This window comes from Haemaphysalis longicornis, unplaced genomic scaffold, assembly GCF_048455015.1.
Source record: "Haemaphysalis longicornis isolate Haplotype H1 unplaced genomic scaffold, Haemaphysalis longicornis Haplotype H1 scaffold_3, whole genome shotgun sequence".
NCBI classification, from domain to species: domain Eukaryota; kingdom Metazoa; phylum Arthropoda; class Arachnida; order Ixodida; family Ixodidae; genus Haemaphysalis; species Haemaphysalis longicornis.
Window position 1 is genome coordinate 96,433,964 of NW_027526335.1, and position 16,446 is coordinate 96,450,409.

Here is a 16,446-nt window from a genome sequence, read left to right on the forward strand (position 1 = left end):
ACGGTCTGTGTTCGCGTGTTGCCAAAGTGACACCAGTAAGGCTGCGCCGCTCTTGATACACTTTATCGGGAACTAAATATTAATGAGAATGAAACCGAACAAGCAGCAACGTATGCGTTGTAAACGCGCTGCATGTTTGGTAGGTTTAACACAGATTGGAAGATGTGCATTGCACGTTGAAGACGAAGTATGCTTTAAAAAAAAACCGAACAAGAAGCGTAACACGGCACCGAACACCGGGTGGGTATGTCCCATTCACCCTGGGACATCATCATCCTCATTATCGTAATTGTCGTCGTCATCGTCTTTGTCATCGCATTCGTGCACACAGCAGGTCCGAATTCCACGCAACAGCTGCGTCTCGGAACACGTCTGCCATGCTCCGTTCCAACTTCGAATCTGGCCGCCACCCGGTCAACAACGCTGGAACTGGCCGTGTTAACAGCGACAGCGGCGGGCCCGACGCCCGCAGCGAATTCCGCAGAACCGAACGACTCGTGTGGCCACGCAACCTGGAGCAAGGGTTGGACACCATCGTGCACCTAGTGCAGACACACCACTACTCCGTCATGGACACCGAGTTCCCGGGCGTTGTGCAGTGGCCTCACGAGTCTCAGCTCTGCCCATATCATTACCAGTACTCCCTGGTACGCGACAATGTCAACTTGATGAATATTATCCCGGTTGGTATGACTTTCCCGGACCGAGGCGGCAACCCCGTCCCAAGCTGTTGCACCCGCTTCTATACCAAGACCGACAGATGTGACAACGATTCCATCCGACCACTCGTCACATCTGTAAAACAGTCTAAGGAACACGAAGAGGATGACCTTGACCTGAGCACCGAACCTTTCGCGTCCTGTGGTGTCGCCTTGTCAGAAAGCGCCAGGTGGCTCGCCTTTCACGGCGGATTTTATTTTGGCTACCTGCTTAAGGTGCTGATGGGACAGGCCTTGCCTAATGTAATGTAGGTTCTCTTAATTTCTGCTCTTTGAATTGCCGGCTATTTGTGATGTCAAGTGCATTACGAACAGATGCCCCAGTCTCCAAGGAAATGCCCCCAAGATGTGTAGAAGACCCAGCAATAACGAATCCGGTAACATCACCGGGCGGGCAGCACCGGCTTCCTCACTCTGGCCTGTCTCTTAAGAATCCAACAAGTGCATTTTTGGGCAAAACCGACTACGACAAATGCACTGCAGACCCTCAAGATATGGTGGCTTGCTCGCACTTAGTGCCTTATAATCGCTCAACTCTTTAGCTGCATGTATGCTGCAGCGCTGATAACTATTTTGTTTTTTCTCTATATACAGGCGCCGGTCTCAAAGCTGTATAACTCTCTAGTTTTTGCTGGCGGCTTATTTACGGACATAATTATACTATTTTCTGAACCACGTGTAGTCTTCTGTTGTGCTTTGTAAAATACAACCCTCACCCATTTTGCCCTCCTCCCGCCCCTTGCCCACTCTAAGTAGTAAAATTTGTGGACAGCTACTTAGCAGTGCTGCAAATTAAGACGCAAGGTTAACTATCCTTGACTAAAATCATTAAATGAAAATGATAAATTGTGATCGTGCCAACGTCAGGTGGACTCAGATTAAAATCAGGCAACCTTACCGAGTGTGCGCGGGGACCTTTGATACGGCAGCTGGTACCAGGTTGTGTGCGCCGGCATAAAATCCAAGTAGTGGCCCAACTTTGCTTGAAAGGCGAGATGTTTTCGCTGACCTGGTTACCGATTTGATTTAGCTGCATGTACTGTTTCTGTGCAAAGAGTGAGTGAGTGAAAGTTTTTTATTAACACAAGGAGGGTCCAGGGGCCGCAAGGGGGAAAAAGGGGAAGGGAGAGATGGTCACGAGGTGATGTTCACTTGAAGATCCTGGACAGGAATAGTGAGTTGCTGTATGCACAGATACGGCTGGTTTACCCCGCCTGAAGTACTTTTGCGAGGACACTCTCGAGAGCGAAGCGGCCAAGGGCAGCAAAGAAATTAGGGTTGCTGAGTGTCGTGAGGGTTATCTCGTTTGGATTGGGTAGGGCATTCAGCAGGGTGGGGTGGAAGGATTAGTACGCAGAGCCGTGCCAAATAAGGTGGGTCCGTTTTGCTGTTGTAGCTGTGTTGCAATATGGGCAGTAGGGCGGAGGATCGCCGGTCGGGTTACGCCATTTGCGTGTGATGTTGGGAGTCAATGCAGCGTTCAAGTGAAATTTGTTAATAAAAACTTCGGCAGAACGAGTAAGTGATGGGGCGTTATGCAGGAAACCTACAGGAGTGGCAGCGGCAAGGCGGTTGTGCCTAGCCTGACGAGCGTGATAGAGCTGTTGCCTAAGGGAGACCGGGGGAGCAGGGCTATCAACCAGTGGAGGAGTTACTTCAAGAATCTGCTGCGCTGCGTCACGGGCAGCCTGGTCGTCGGAACCCTGAGCCATGTGTCCCGGTATCCACGCAACACGTACAGAGGTACTATTTCGAGCAAGCAGACTAATCATATGTTGAATCTGATGAACCAGAGGGTGATCGGAGGACGGTTTCCGGAGCTCACGTAGCGCCATTAGGGAGTCAGTCAGGAACCGAATGCGGGGTGGTAATGGGGCAGACGTCTCGTAGGTCAAGTGGTCGAGGGCCGTGCTCCGCGTGCTCGCGCTCCGCCACGCGACGGAGAGTCGCTGCTCAGAACAAAAGCTCAGAACGAAGTAGAGGATGTTCACGTGCGAAACCGCAGGCCTGGCTGCTCGAGTACCTCCGCCGGTAATGACTGCGGACTTTATCGCACCCCCCCCCCCCCCCTTCTTGAGCTTTGGCCTGTGTGAATCTTGTTCCCTGCGGGAGATTTCTAGTTGCTTTCATGCGTCACTTTTTAAAGGGTTTGCTGTAGTTTGTTCAAAGGTGGGGGCAGTCTTCTCCGTAGGGGGTGGTGCCTCGAAGTTGGCGTGGTAATTTTTTCTCACGAACATATTTTGTTGCCCTAATCAAAATATAATTTTCACGTTTACTCTCTCTCTCTCTCTCTCTCTCTCTCTCTCTCTCTCTCTCTCTCTCTCTCTCTCTCTATCTCTATCTCTATCTCTCTCTCTTTCTTTTTGACGTATTTTTGAAGGGCGAAGCCTCTTAATGCCTCGGGCTGTCGGCTTCTAATGTCGCCCTAGTAATCGTCCTCTCATGCAGGCACGGTACTGAAACACTGGGACACTCGTTTCATCTCAGTTGGCAAACACGCCAAGGCGCCAAGAATAAACTTATACACTGCATGCTTCGCCCCTCCCCAGGTTTCACATTGATGGAGATGGACCAGATTTTTGTGTGACTAATTTTGGTGCAATTACCCACAGTACGCTATGGTTGAGGAATTTCTCTTACGCAATATATTGGCATAGCATACATAGGCGTTAAGATTTGCCCCTAACCGTCGAGTACACGCACAAATGAAAAAAAAAATTCTTCGATGACAAAATGACACAAAAATAAGACGGCCACCCAGAAGCTGTTTTTTTCGTGCTTTACACGTTTATGATATCCGCTGCATGCAATCCTTTGTTAGTTTCATATAGGCGCAGTTATTTACTTCTGTGTTTCTGGCTTTCGTGATTGTTAAGCATTTATGTTTATATCTGCTCCGCATTTCCATACTTTTGTAGGTGTTATTTCTTTTTATGGGCATAACAGAAAACTGCAAGCAGACATAGCAACTCTGGCAAAATTTTCGGAACATACGAATAAATGTTTTTATGAATAAATATTTTATTTTCTTTGTTCTTGACAGTACGTAGGGTTCAAGAATCGTCCGCTACATGTAACATACAGTGGTATTAGTCAAGTTGAATATTTATTCATCATCATCATCAGCAGCAGCAGATTATCTACGCCCACTGCAGGGCAAAGGCCTCTCCCATTATTCTCCAATTACCTCGGTCCTGTGCCAACTGTGACCAATTTATCCCCGCAAACTTCTTTATCTCATCTGGCCATCTAACTATCTTCCGCCCCCTGCAACGCTTGCCTTCTCTAGGGATCCACTCTGTTACCCTTAATGACCAGCGGTTATCTTGCCTTCACATTACATGCCCTGCCCACGTCCATTTCTTCTTCTTAATCTCTACTAATATGTCCTTAACACGCGTTTGTTCCCTGGCCCACTCCGCTCTCTTTTTGTCCCTTAATGTTACACCTATCATCTTCCGTTCCATTGCTCGCTGAGTCGTTCTCAATTTAAGTTGAACCCTCTTAGTGAGCCTCCAAGTTTCTGCCCCGTAGGTGAGTACCGGTAAGATGCAGCTGTCATACACTTTCTTCTTCAGCGACAATGGTAGGCTGCTATTCATTATCTGAGAACGCCTGCCATATGCAACCCACCCCATTCTGATCCTTCTAATTATCTCTGCCTCATGGTTGGGATCTGGGGTCACAACTTCGCCTAAGTAGATATATTCGCTTACCACTTCCACTGCCTCGCCACTTATCTCAAACCGCTGTGCTGTCCCGAGGTTATTGATCATTACTTTAGTTTTCTGCATATTAATTTTCAGGCCCACGGTTCTACTCTGTTCGTCCAGTGCGGAAAGCATGCTTTGCAATTCGTCCCCCGAGTTACTTAGCAAGGCAATGCCATCAGCAAATCTGAGGTTACTGAGGTATTATCCATTAACCCTTACTCCCACCTGTTCCCAGTCCAACGTTCTGAATACTTCTTGTAAACATGCTGTGAATAACATTGGAGAGATTGTGTCTCCTTGTCTGACACCCTTCCTTATAGATATTTTACTGCTCTCCTTATGGAGGATGATGATAGCTGTAGACCCATTCTAGATATCCTCTAGTATTATTACATAATGCTCATCTAACCCCTGGTTCCGTAATGCCTGAATGACTGCTAGGGTTTCGACCTAGTCAAATGCTTTCTCATTATCTATGAAGGCTATATATATGGGTTCAGTATACTCAGCGCACTTCTATATCACCTGATTGATCGTGTGAATATGGCCCATTGTTGAATAACCTTTACGGAACCCTGCTTGTTCTTTAGGTTGACTGAAATCTAAGGTTGCAGAGATTGGGTTGGCGATTACCTTGGTAAATACCTTGTAGACGACTGACAGTAAGCTGATCGGCCTGTAATTTTTCGTCCTTCATGTCGCCTTTCTTATGGATTAGGATGATGTTCGCGTTCTTCCAAGATTCCGGTACCATTGCGGTCATTAGGCATTGCGTATACAGGTTTGCCAGTTTTTCAAGTACAATTTCTCCGCCATCCTTCAAGAGGTCTGCTGTTATCTGATCCTCACCAGGTGCTTTGGCCCCTTTCATTTCTTTCAAAGCCTTCCTTACTTCTTCGGTCGTTACTGGTGGGATGTCTATCTCCTCTGAACTACTGTCACGTTCGGCATTATCCTGGATGTCCCGGCTACTGTACAGATCCCTGTAGAACTCCTCGGCCACTGTGACTATTTTATCCCTATTTGTGATGACATTGCCTTGCTTATCTTTAAGTGCATACATCTGATTTTTCCCCACGCCAAGACGCCTCTTCACAGCTTTCAGGCTACCTCCGTTTTTTACAGCGTATTCGATCCTCCCCATATTATACTTCCGTATGCAGCTGTCTTACGCTTATTGATTAACTTCGAAAGCTCCGCTTGTTCTATTCTGTCAGCTGCGGTAGAGATTTTATTAATATTTATTATACGTATTTTATTCCCTTCAAAATCACATGGACGAGGTCGAGGTGCAATGACTCAACCCCAGAAAACTGATGACTCCAAATATGAGGCCCAAAACAAAATTATTTCAACCCTTTTTTTATAAAGTGCGTCGAAATTACTTCGTTTAGGGAGCATAATCACTTCACATATTTTTTGGGCCCCAACAAAACTGGAATCAGAGGGGCAAAGCACAAAAATTTAAATTCTGGGGTCTAACACTTTGAAGTTACCCAAGGGATATGAGGCGTGCCGTAGGTTCCGGATTAATTTTGACCTCCTGAGGATCCGGCTCATTAAGCCATTGCACTCCCGTAAGAACAAGTAAATACGATGCCTGTTCCGAGGCGTGCTAAGGTTTGGGCGATGGCCTCCGTGCGTGCGTACCCATCTCAGAAGACGATACGCTATAAAGAGCACATTTTTTTTTTCTCAAAATGTTTACATTCTTTTCCCCAAATCTATCCTTCTACGCTTTTATTTAAGTGTAATTCTATTTTATTCTCATCTTAAAGCATCATATGTTAGCACAGTCTTGGCCAAACCTACTAAGTGAATATGCGCCTATTACCTTGCACGAACCAACCAATCTGCACTATGCACTAGCTGCGTAGTAGTAGTAGTAGTAGTAAGTATTGTTGAATAAGGCGGACTTAGCCTTGCATAGCTGCCGGCAATTGCTCCGCCTAATCGTCCCCAATACCATATCAAATCTCTCAAAGTCATAACACATCACTTAGTCCTAAAATAACAGACACGCTATGTCACCACACCTCACTTAGTCCTGTGGACTGCAAGAATCCGAGTAGGAGATGAGACACTTCTCTTCGCACAATCCAGTGGTCCCTAGGAAAAATAATGTCCTCCGATGTAGCATGGGGCACTCCTAACTTCTGGAGATCACGAAAAAAGTTCGTCCGCTCAGGGTTGGTTTTGGAGCAGTTCATAATGAAGTGATCAATGTCACCAGTCACACTGCACGAGGGGCACAAAGGGGATGAAACAATGTTGATTTTATGTAGCCAAGCTGGTGTACGGGCTGAGTCTGTTCTTACGCGGTGGAGCAGACAGGCTTCGGCTCTTTTCAGGCCCTTCGTCACGACGTTTGAAGCGTTCTCAGCAGATTAGTGGATTTCCATTCGCATGTAGAAGACGAAGCCTTCTTATGAAAAGACAGCAGAAGAAGACGACGAATGAGGGGTGGCATTATCATCATCATCACCATCATCGCAACGGGGGTCTCAGTCGTTGCATTCAAATTTTTCTTTCTGCCTCAGGTCGTTTGAATTGCTAAACGGTGCTGATTAATGGGTAATTCGGGTTTCATTCACAAGTTTCCTTTTACAGCCTCTTTCCGGAAATAGGTATTTTGAAGTCCCCACGTATTTAACCGGTTTAGCCCTGGCCAATCCCCCCTTGTGGGTACGTGCCAAAGTATTTGAGGACATCATCATCATCATCATCGTCTCAGTCGTGGACGCAGAACGCCCTGCTTCCACAGAACAGCTACGGGTCGGCACGCACACGTCATGCAGCAGCTCCGAAAGCGGCCGCCACCCGGTCGACGACGTGGTTGGATATAATGGTGAGAACAACGGGCCCAACGCCACCACCGAGTAATCCACCGTACGAGCTGCCTGGGAGTCCAACCTCGAGAAGTGTTCGGCACCATCGCGCGACTCGCTCGGACCCTACGGCGCCATGGATACAGAGTCCCCGGGTGTTCTGGGGAGACCTGACGAGCCCCCGCTACGACCATCTGCTCACCAGTGCGCGTTGGTACGCGAAAATGTGGCCCGGATGAACGTGGTCTCGGTCGGCCTTAAGTTCCTCGACGAGAACGGCAACCCCGTTCCAAGCTCTTCCACTCACTTCTATATTGAAATGGACACACGTTCCAGTGAGTACATCCGGCATGTCGTCAAACGTGGCAAGCAGGTTAAGCAGCACGAGAAGGAAGGCATTGATTCAAATGAGTTCGCTCCGGAGTTCACAACGTCCGCTGTTGTCCTGTCAGAAAACGCCACGTGGACCGCATCGCCCAATCGGTTTGCCTTCGGTTACCTGCTTATGGTGCTGATGGGACATTTGCCAGCGGAAAAGTATATCCACGTGTCCGCTGCCCACGTGCTCTCGGCCATCTATGACATAAAGTGCGTCATGCCACAGGCGGTAGCGAAGCCCACGGGAGGTAGTGAAGATCCCGCAGTCGAAATGGCTGGGAGCGGACAGCTACGGCTTGTACACCGGCGCCGGTTTCTTCAATGCCCGCCAAGTGTGTTTCATAGAGAAAATAAGACGATAAATACACTGCGGTCTTGATCCTCGTCACCAGCTTCTGTGAAACTTTCTTGGATGGCAGTTCCAACTACGACGCGGTACCGGATTCCTCTACATGAAGATGCCATACATGCCCCTCGTAGCCGGACCGCATGTAGGGACTCCATCCCGATGAGACCTTTTTGCCCCCCCCCCCCCCTCTTCCCCCTAGGCCCCGACGGGTTATGCGGAGTCAGTTCCTGATAGTGCCTAATTAGCGCTGCCGTGTGTACTTTCGCGCTTGTTTTTTTCGCTTAGCCAAGATAGACCTGAAGACCTATATTTTCGTAACCCAAGTTATTGTGTTTGCGTGTTTTTCTCCCTAAGACATTTCTTTCGTGTAGTTTCTTCGGGAATGTCATCCGGGTTTCTTTCTGTTCCCGAAAGGAAAAGAAATTATTTGAGAGGCGAACACACAGTGCGTTTTGGCATCAAACGAAGTTATTGATTGAAATAATTGCTTAGAGTGAATAGGTTCATTTACTGATTGAGCTATTTTTGTACTGTGTAATAAATACCGTATTAATTATTCTTAAATATTTGATTGGTCGATCAATTTATTGATAGACACTCATAAACTGAACATGACGTACAGGCCGAAGAACGCCTGCCAATGTCTGCTAATCAAAAATCCGATGGCCATTCCACCTACGGCCGAGGACCTGCAAGTGTCTGCGGCGACCGTATCCAGGACCGCTGATCTCACGATACCGACCCTGCCTTAGAGGCGCCATTCCAAAGAAAATGAGGGTGCCGCTCGCACTTCTTTTACATTGAAAATGAAACAAAAGCAATAATTTGTATTGTGCAAACTATTGTTGTTGCGGGCAGGACTCTGTTAAACATTGCAAGGTTGTGTGCAGTGGTTCAACCTGGAAAAACTGATGCCTCCAAATAACTCAAATTTATTTGAAACCTTATTTTTATAAAGTTAGCCATAATAGCTTCGTCTAGGGAGCATTACCCCTTTATCTAATTTTCGGCACGATAAATACTGGAATCGCCGGGGCTAAGTACAAAAATTCGAATTCGGGGTTTTAACGCGCCGAAGCTTCGCCTGTCCTATGAGGTGCGCCGGTGCCTCAGTATTAATTATGGTCACCTGGGGATAGGGCTCAGTGCAGCTATCGTACTCCAGTTAAAGCAAGTAAAGACAAAAAAAATGTACAAGAAAAGATACCCGAATAGAGGTGTTCATACCCTTCGTGTGTATGCCCCTCTTCCAGAACAATACGATACGCGAACTCTTTATGTAAATTCACCTAATTACAATATTATAAAATTATTGCACAATGCATGATTATAACACATAAAAATAATTACTAATGCTCAATATTCCTTGGGGGAAAACATGGTCGGTGTTCGGGTGACACAAAATCGCGGCCGAGAAGGCGCTGCCGCTGCTGTGATGGGTCGGAAACCATGTGTATATGCCGAGCAAGGCTAAAAACAGCAACATGTTTTTCTCAAAATTCTTCCATTACTTTCCCAAAAGTTTTCTCCTCACACTGATTTCCATCTAGTTCTATTTGTTACCCATCCTTCAACATCTTGTGCAATCCCCCTGAATGGGGAGGCGCCATCGATATCCTGCCAATGAATGTGCATCATGCTCGTGCTGCGTGTTTTATGAGCATTCAGCACATTCGCGTATTTGCATTCGCGCCTAGAAGACGAAGTATGCTGAAGAAAAATTACGCCCACCTCCCCTCGCGGGAACCCTGGTGTGATGCGACGCTGAGGGGGTTCAAGCGCAAGCGCAGAGCAACCGTCGACCGAAAGGCCGCCGGAGAGCGGCACACCGGTTATATTCTAGGCACTATATATGCGCAGCGCACCCGAAGGAGAGGAAACCGCTGAGAGAGAGAGTACTGCACATGCGCAGCACCACGCGCAGCGCCGCCCACCGGCGGAGTGAGAGCGCGCTGGGCCGCACACGCTCTCACCTGGGCACGCGCCGGCGCCAGTGCGTCTGCCGCGGCTATGACGCAACACAATCCAACACAATCCACTTTAATCCAATCCAATCCAAATCCAATCCAATCCAATCCAATGCCCCTCGCGAGAGAGTGTTCGCTATCGGAGAGGAGAGCGGCTGCGGACAGCGGACGCACGCCGCGGACAACAACGGACTCACGAAGGAAGGACAGGGCCGCCGACAAGAGATGCTCTGAGCGTCGCATCTAAAAAGTAATACCGCAGAAGAAGAAAAGGCAAAGCCCCGGTTCGGTATGAGCCTTTCACCCAGGAAAATGGTCATCATTGTCGTCGTAACCGTCGTCGTCATCACATTCGTGGACACAGAAGGCCTGGCTTCCACAGAACAACAGAATCTCGAAACACCTTTGCCATGCTCCGTTCCAGGTTCGAACTAGGGCGCCTCCTGGTCAACTAGGAGGCCGTGTTAATGGCGACAACAAGCGGCCCAACGCCAGTAGCTAATCTTGCACGGCAAGAGTTCTGTTACCACCCGACTTTGAGCAAGAGTCTGACACCATCGCGCACCTAGTGAAGACGCACCACTACGCCACCATAGACACCCAGTCCCCAGGCCTTCTGGGAAGGCCTGAAGAGCGTCTGCTCCACCCATCTGCTTGCCAGTGCTCCCTGGTACGCGACAACGTGAACTTGATCAACGTTATCTCGGTGGGCATGACTTGGAGCTGAGGGGGCAACTCCGTTACAAGCTGCTCCACTCGCTTCTATACCGAGAAAGCCAGACGTGCGAACAATGTCATCCGGCCACTCGTAAAACCTGGCCCAAAGTTTAAGAAGCACGATCAGGGGGGGCGTTGACCGGAACGCTCAACTCTTGGCGTCCTGTGGTGTCGCCCTGTCAGGAAACGCCAGGTGGCCCGCCTTTCACGGTGGATTTGAAGTCTGCTACCTGCTAAACGTACTGATGGGGTTATAAATTTGCGGAATGGACGACCACTTTTATCCACTGGTCGTTGAATTTCCGGCTGCGTGGGATATTAAGTGCCTCATGAACACCTGCCCTAGCCTTCAGGGAAGTACCCTCGAGATGCAGCGAAGACTCAGCAACTTCAACGAATTCGGCAACATCATCGACCGGGCATCGACGGCTTCCTTACTAGCGCGTGTTCTTGCGAAATCCGGCAAGTGTATTTTGGAGGCAAAGTCGATGATGATAAATGCACTACCGTCTGCCAAGCTCCGACGGGTTGCTCGCATTGACTGCCTAGTCAGCGCTGAACTGTGCGGCTCATATATATGCTGTTGCGAACTTTTATTGGGCTTTTACATCTGTACAGACACTGGCCTCAAATCTGTTTGCTATGTAACTCTCCAATTTGTACTGATGTCTGTGGGGATCCTGACGCCATAGCCATTGCGCGATCACTGGGTTTGTGCCATCACGCGGCGTTTTTCCCCTCTCTCCTCCGAAATTCCGGCTCGTCTTGGCGCCTCTGTGTAGAGCCGAGCCGTCTCTCAAACTCTTGCGTGAGGTGAAGCCTGCAGAGACCGTTGCGGCGATAAAACACTGTCACGCAGCGGGCGCTCCGCCCTGGTAGCGGAGCTAACCTCACCTCATTGGTCCGTTTGAACGAGGCCCGAACCCGACTCTCGCTTGGACGCGAACGCGCGCCCTGCGCGGGGGTCCGTTCGGAGAGACGCTTCCAGGACGCCGAAGGCGTTGGCCGAAGGTATGTGACGCTTTCTTTACCAGCCGGCGGCAACTCTGTTGCGCCGGCGAAAGCCCACCAGCCCTTCCGGCTGCGGCCCGTGCCCAAGGCTGCTCCTGTTGTCCCTACGCTTGCATATAGTAAGGCCGTACCTAACACTCGACGATCACGCCGTGCGGTACGCGCCTGTGAGCGAATGGGCCCCGTCTCCCTCGCTGCTGCGAGTCGATCCGGCCAGCACGGCGATGCGCGCGCGCGCAACGTGCGTGCACCCCGGAATTTGCCCTGACAGAAGAGCCCACTGGCTCTGCGCCGACGAAACGTGCGCACTTGCGAGTGGCGCCCCATCGCCCCTTTCACCTAACGGGAAGTACGTACCGGTACTGTAAATTATGTAATTGGGTCTGTAAAATATGTGACTAGAATGTTAGTATAAAATAAACGTCTTCCCTCCCTACCCTGGGCATATTCCTTTGTCGCCCCCTTCTCCACCTGCCCAACGGAGGCGGTGTTCAGTTGGCGCGACGGCGTTTCAGTATCGTGAGCGTGCTCAACTAGCCCGAACCCACGGTGGTTCCTCGCAGTGTGCATGAATGCCTGTCTTGTGCAATGATAGGATTATGCATATTGTGAGGTAGAGAGACCACAAACTGAGTGTGGGGATCCTGACGCCATAGCCATTGCGCGATCACTGGGTTTGTGTCATTACGCGGCGCTCTTCCCCTCTCTCCTCCAAAATTCCGGCTCGTCTTGGCGCCACTCCGTAGAGCCGAGCCGTCTCTCAAACTCCTGCCTGAGGTGAAGGCTGCAGCGACCCTTGCTGCGATAAAACACTGTCACGCAGCGGGCGCTCCGCCCTGGTAGCGGAGCTAACCTCACCTCATTGGTCCGTTTGAACGATGCCGAACCCGACTCTCGCCGAGGACGCGAACGCGCGTCCTGCGCGGGGGTCCGTTCGGGGAGACGCTTCCAGGACGCCGAAGGCGTTGGCCGAAGGTATGTGACGCTTTCTTTACCAGCCGGCGGCAACTCTGTTGCGCCGGCGAAAGCCCACCAGCCCTTCCGGCTGCGGCCCGTGCCCAAGGCTGCTCCTGTTGTCCCTACGCTTGCATATAGTAAGGCTGTACCTACCACTCGACGAACACGCCGTGCGGTACGCGCCTGTGAGCGAATGGGCCCCGTCTCCCTCGCTGCTGCGAGCCGATCCGGCCAGCACGGCGATGCGCGCGCGCACAACGTGCGCGCAACCCGGAATTTGCCCTGACAGAAGAGCCCACTGGCTCTGCGCCGACGAAACGTGCGCACTTGCGCGTGGCGCCCCATCGCCCCTTTCACCTAACGGGAAGTACGTATACCTGTGCTGTAAATTATGTAATTGGGTCTGTAAAATATGTGACTAGAATGTTAGTATAAAATAAACGTCTTCCCTGCGTATCCTGGGCATATTCCTTTGTCGCCCTTTGGCGCGACGGCGTTTCAGTATCGTGAGCGTGCTCAACTAGCCCGAACCCACGGTGGTTCCTCGCAGTGTGCATGAATGCCTGCCTTGTGCAAAGCTAGCGTTATGCATATTGTGAGGTAGAGAGACCTCAAACTGGCGCCCAACGTGGGGCCATTGGCTCATTAGCCTTTGGCCGCTAATTAAGCTGAGTACGCAACCGGAATCAGTCTTAACGCTTATCCGCTAGCGGTAGCTGCTACGGGGACGAGGCGACTGCCCCTCCGTACGCGAGTGTGCGTGCACCCCTCGTTAACGCAGCCCCACGGGGCAGTGCGACGGTGCAACCGCGCCCCACTGGAGCGGCGGTATACGTATTCCGGGAGAAAGGCCACAGCCGCCACTCGGAGTAGTGCACGCGAGATATATTATTGTTGCCGTCCCCTAAGAGTAGAGCACGAACATGGTAGTTGACGCGCTATCTCGTGCTTCGTAATCCATCGAGATTTATTGTCCAAGTGTGACTTTAGCCGGCGGTGCAAAAGCGTGTGCCAGTAAAGGAGGCAAAATTGACAGCCGTTCAGTAGAGGAAGAGGGCCCAGAGTTGAGAAAGAGCGCGCAGACACCCCGCAGAGAGGGGCAGGCGCTTTTCGCGAACTCCATGCCGCCGGAAAGCGGACGGGCCTCGGCTGTAAAATCAGGAGGGGGAAGCGATGCCCGTTGCAAGGCGGTTGTATTGAGCCGAAAAGAGCTAGTAGCCGGCCAGCAGAATGACCCGTTTATGTCGACGGATGTGCGACGGTCTCTGGGAGACATTTTTTTTTTAGTTTGATTTTTTTTTAGACGCCGAGACGTAGCTTGTCCTGCTGCGGGCGTGCGCCGAGATGCTACTTGTCTTGTAGCAGGCGCGGGAGGGGGGCTGAAGTCAGCGTGTGTCGCCGACGCCCCGGGGGACTCATTTCTGCTGGACGGTGAAGGACTCGTGCTTAACTACGTAGCCACCGATGATGAGGCAATTGAACCATTCAATGTGGTAACCCCCTAAGTCTGAGTTCCGCACTGCTGCGCTAAGCTCATGACGAACCATTCGCCGGGCATTTAGGCGGCTCCAAAGTTTTGGTAAACTGAGTCGCTCCGTGACCTGGCCCGGGACGAAACGAGACATTTTCGCTGTTGCCGATCCTGCCATGTCTGTCAAACGGCGAGGGCGCACGGTGGGAAGCCGCCTGGAATTGTGAAGCCATTTGACAGTATGCGTCCTTGGCAGGTAGTCGTTTGCGACTTGAAGGGACCTATGCCGAGAAGCAAGCAGAGCTTTACTTAAATGGTGTCACGGGCTGACTATTTGGCGCTAGAGCACAGTGGCTCTGCGCGGTGATGACAAGGCACCCACGCTAATCCAGGCTTCCGTCGGCCAGCTCATCACCTCAGTGATCATAGCACACTAAACGGCAGGCGCTTTCGCCCCCGTGCTGACTTCACTTCTCTCAGTCTCAGTCAGCGCGGCCGCCCTGGCCGCCCCAGCCCAATCTGTGTGGTCAGTTTTCTCTCCCCTCCAGCAAAGCTGTAAGCGCATGTTTTCTCTTTTTACTCGGTTTGTAAGAGTGTGCATGTTACGTGGCACTGTCTGTATTAGTGTGTCCCCATTTGGGCGTTGATGACTGCACATAATGTATCTTGTCCTAATTTGTTTTGTTATTGTTTAGAGCACTGGTTTAATGCACAGGGTGAGGAAGTGTTCCGCGTAGTATTTTGAGCGTTGTACCGCGTGATGTAGCATGAACCTATTTTGTTTGCTTAGTTTCTGGGTTCGGTACGGTTCGTGTGTTAGCCTCGTTGAAGGCGTTAGGGTTGTTTTCTTTTTTATGTGTGTGTGTTGTCGGTGCACGATGTAGTGTTTTCTTTTTGCAGTGCTTTAACTTTATTTATTTGGTACAGGAACCCCCGTAGTCTGCGCATGCGGGACGAAGTGCTGTGTACGTTTCTTTTCTTTTTTTTATCCAGTTTGGCAGTGAGCAGGGCTAGTTTACTCCTCTTCTGTTTTTTTACTCGGGCGCAGTCTTGAAGAAAGAGCGAATGCCGAAAAGCGGCGGCTGGGTCGGTCGCGGGAGTGCCCTTCGAGGACTGTCTTTGGCTTTCGCGCGCAGCCAGGGTCGAGAGTTATAGTCTTGTTTTGAAGGTGTCGGATTTCGGCCGTCCGCGGCCCCCGTGTTCGGGCGAGCAGCGCGTACTGGAGGCCGTTGCGTGAACTGTGTGAAGTTGGGAGAGCAGGCCAGACTTTGGGGGACCATATACTCAATGCCAACGGGAGGTTGTGTTTTCCTGGAAAACGCGGGCCGGGCGTACGCTACGAGTGGGGCGCACCGCGTTGTTGCGAAGGGACTTGGCCCCGGTGGCACGAACACTGTGACGCGCGTGTTGTGGAGGCGTTCGTGAGTGCGTTTGGTGTGTGCTTCTGCCGGCTTCAGCGAACCCAACGGTGCATTCCGCGAGTGGCTTCTGCTTCGTCCAGTGCGCCCTCCGTCATGTCGTGCCTCGCCGGTGTGGTTAAAGGTCCGCGGGCAGAGTAACCGACGTATGGGGAGGGGGTTTCCCGCGCCGTGATCTTGACCGGGCCCTGAACAGTTGTGCTGACTCGGCGGTCAATGGCACGTACCCCCTGCGCACCACCTTCAGCTGGCGAACGTGGCCGGGCTGCGCTGCACCGACGACGACGCACCGACGACGACGGGGACTGGCGGCCAGTTGCGAGTTGCGGCATAGGTGCCCTCTCCAGATGCGGACAATATGGTGGTGTCATCAGAACCGCACCATGCGTCATGGGCACCAGGGCTCAACAACTGTCGTCCGGATGCTGCCTCGCTCACGCAGAGCAGCGGCGACCACCAGCGCAGGTCGCTCCTTGGCGGGCACCCATCGAGTGCCACGCGGGGTCTACAACTGAGCAGCGCCCTCGCGGTCATCATACCTGTCGGCTGGCTGCTCCAGCCGCATGTCCTCCTGGCTGGTACCCCCCTCGTGGAGCTGCTATCTCGCGCAACGGTGAGGTCGTTCCGGCACTGGTGCCCACCATCTTCTCTCCTCGATTTTCCACAACGGACGTTTCCCCGCAAAAACTTTTGTGCTCCCAACCGCCGAACTTTGCACAAGCCCCGCGGAACGGTGTCTCCCGAATTTTTTTTGCAAATATTATTTTCGCACCGCAGCGTAGTTTGTATAGCATGCCTGTGCCGTCTCTTTTGTCCTAATTCTTTATTGTCGTAGTGCGTGTTTCTTTTTTTCTTGTAATCCTATGTAGCATAGTATCGTCCTGCATGTATATACTATTATTACCATTATTGTTATTA

General features: G+C 51.1%; 2 protein-coding genes across 2 annotated transcripts in view; one reads left to right on the forward strand and one right to left on the reverse strand.

Moving 5' to 3' along the window:
• The window catches only part of LOC144174910 (ras-related protein Rab-32-like), a 44,944-nt gene that overhangs the window by 10,586 nt on the left and 17,912 nt on the right, over positions 1–16,446 (reverse strand). The window lies entirely within an intron of this gene.
• LOC144175341 (CCR4-NOT transcription complex subunit 7-like) lies at positions 7,397–10,681 on the forward strand. The gene is made up of 2 exons (XM_077704420.1): positions 7,397–7,886; positions 10,524–10,681. Exons 1-2 carry the CDS (start codon positions 7,397–7,399, stop codon positions 10,679–10,681), a joined length of 648 nt encoding a protein of 215 aa, XP_077560546.1.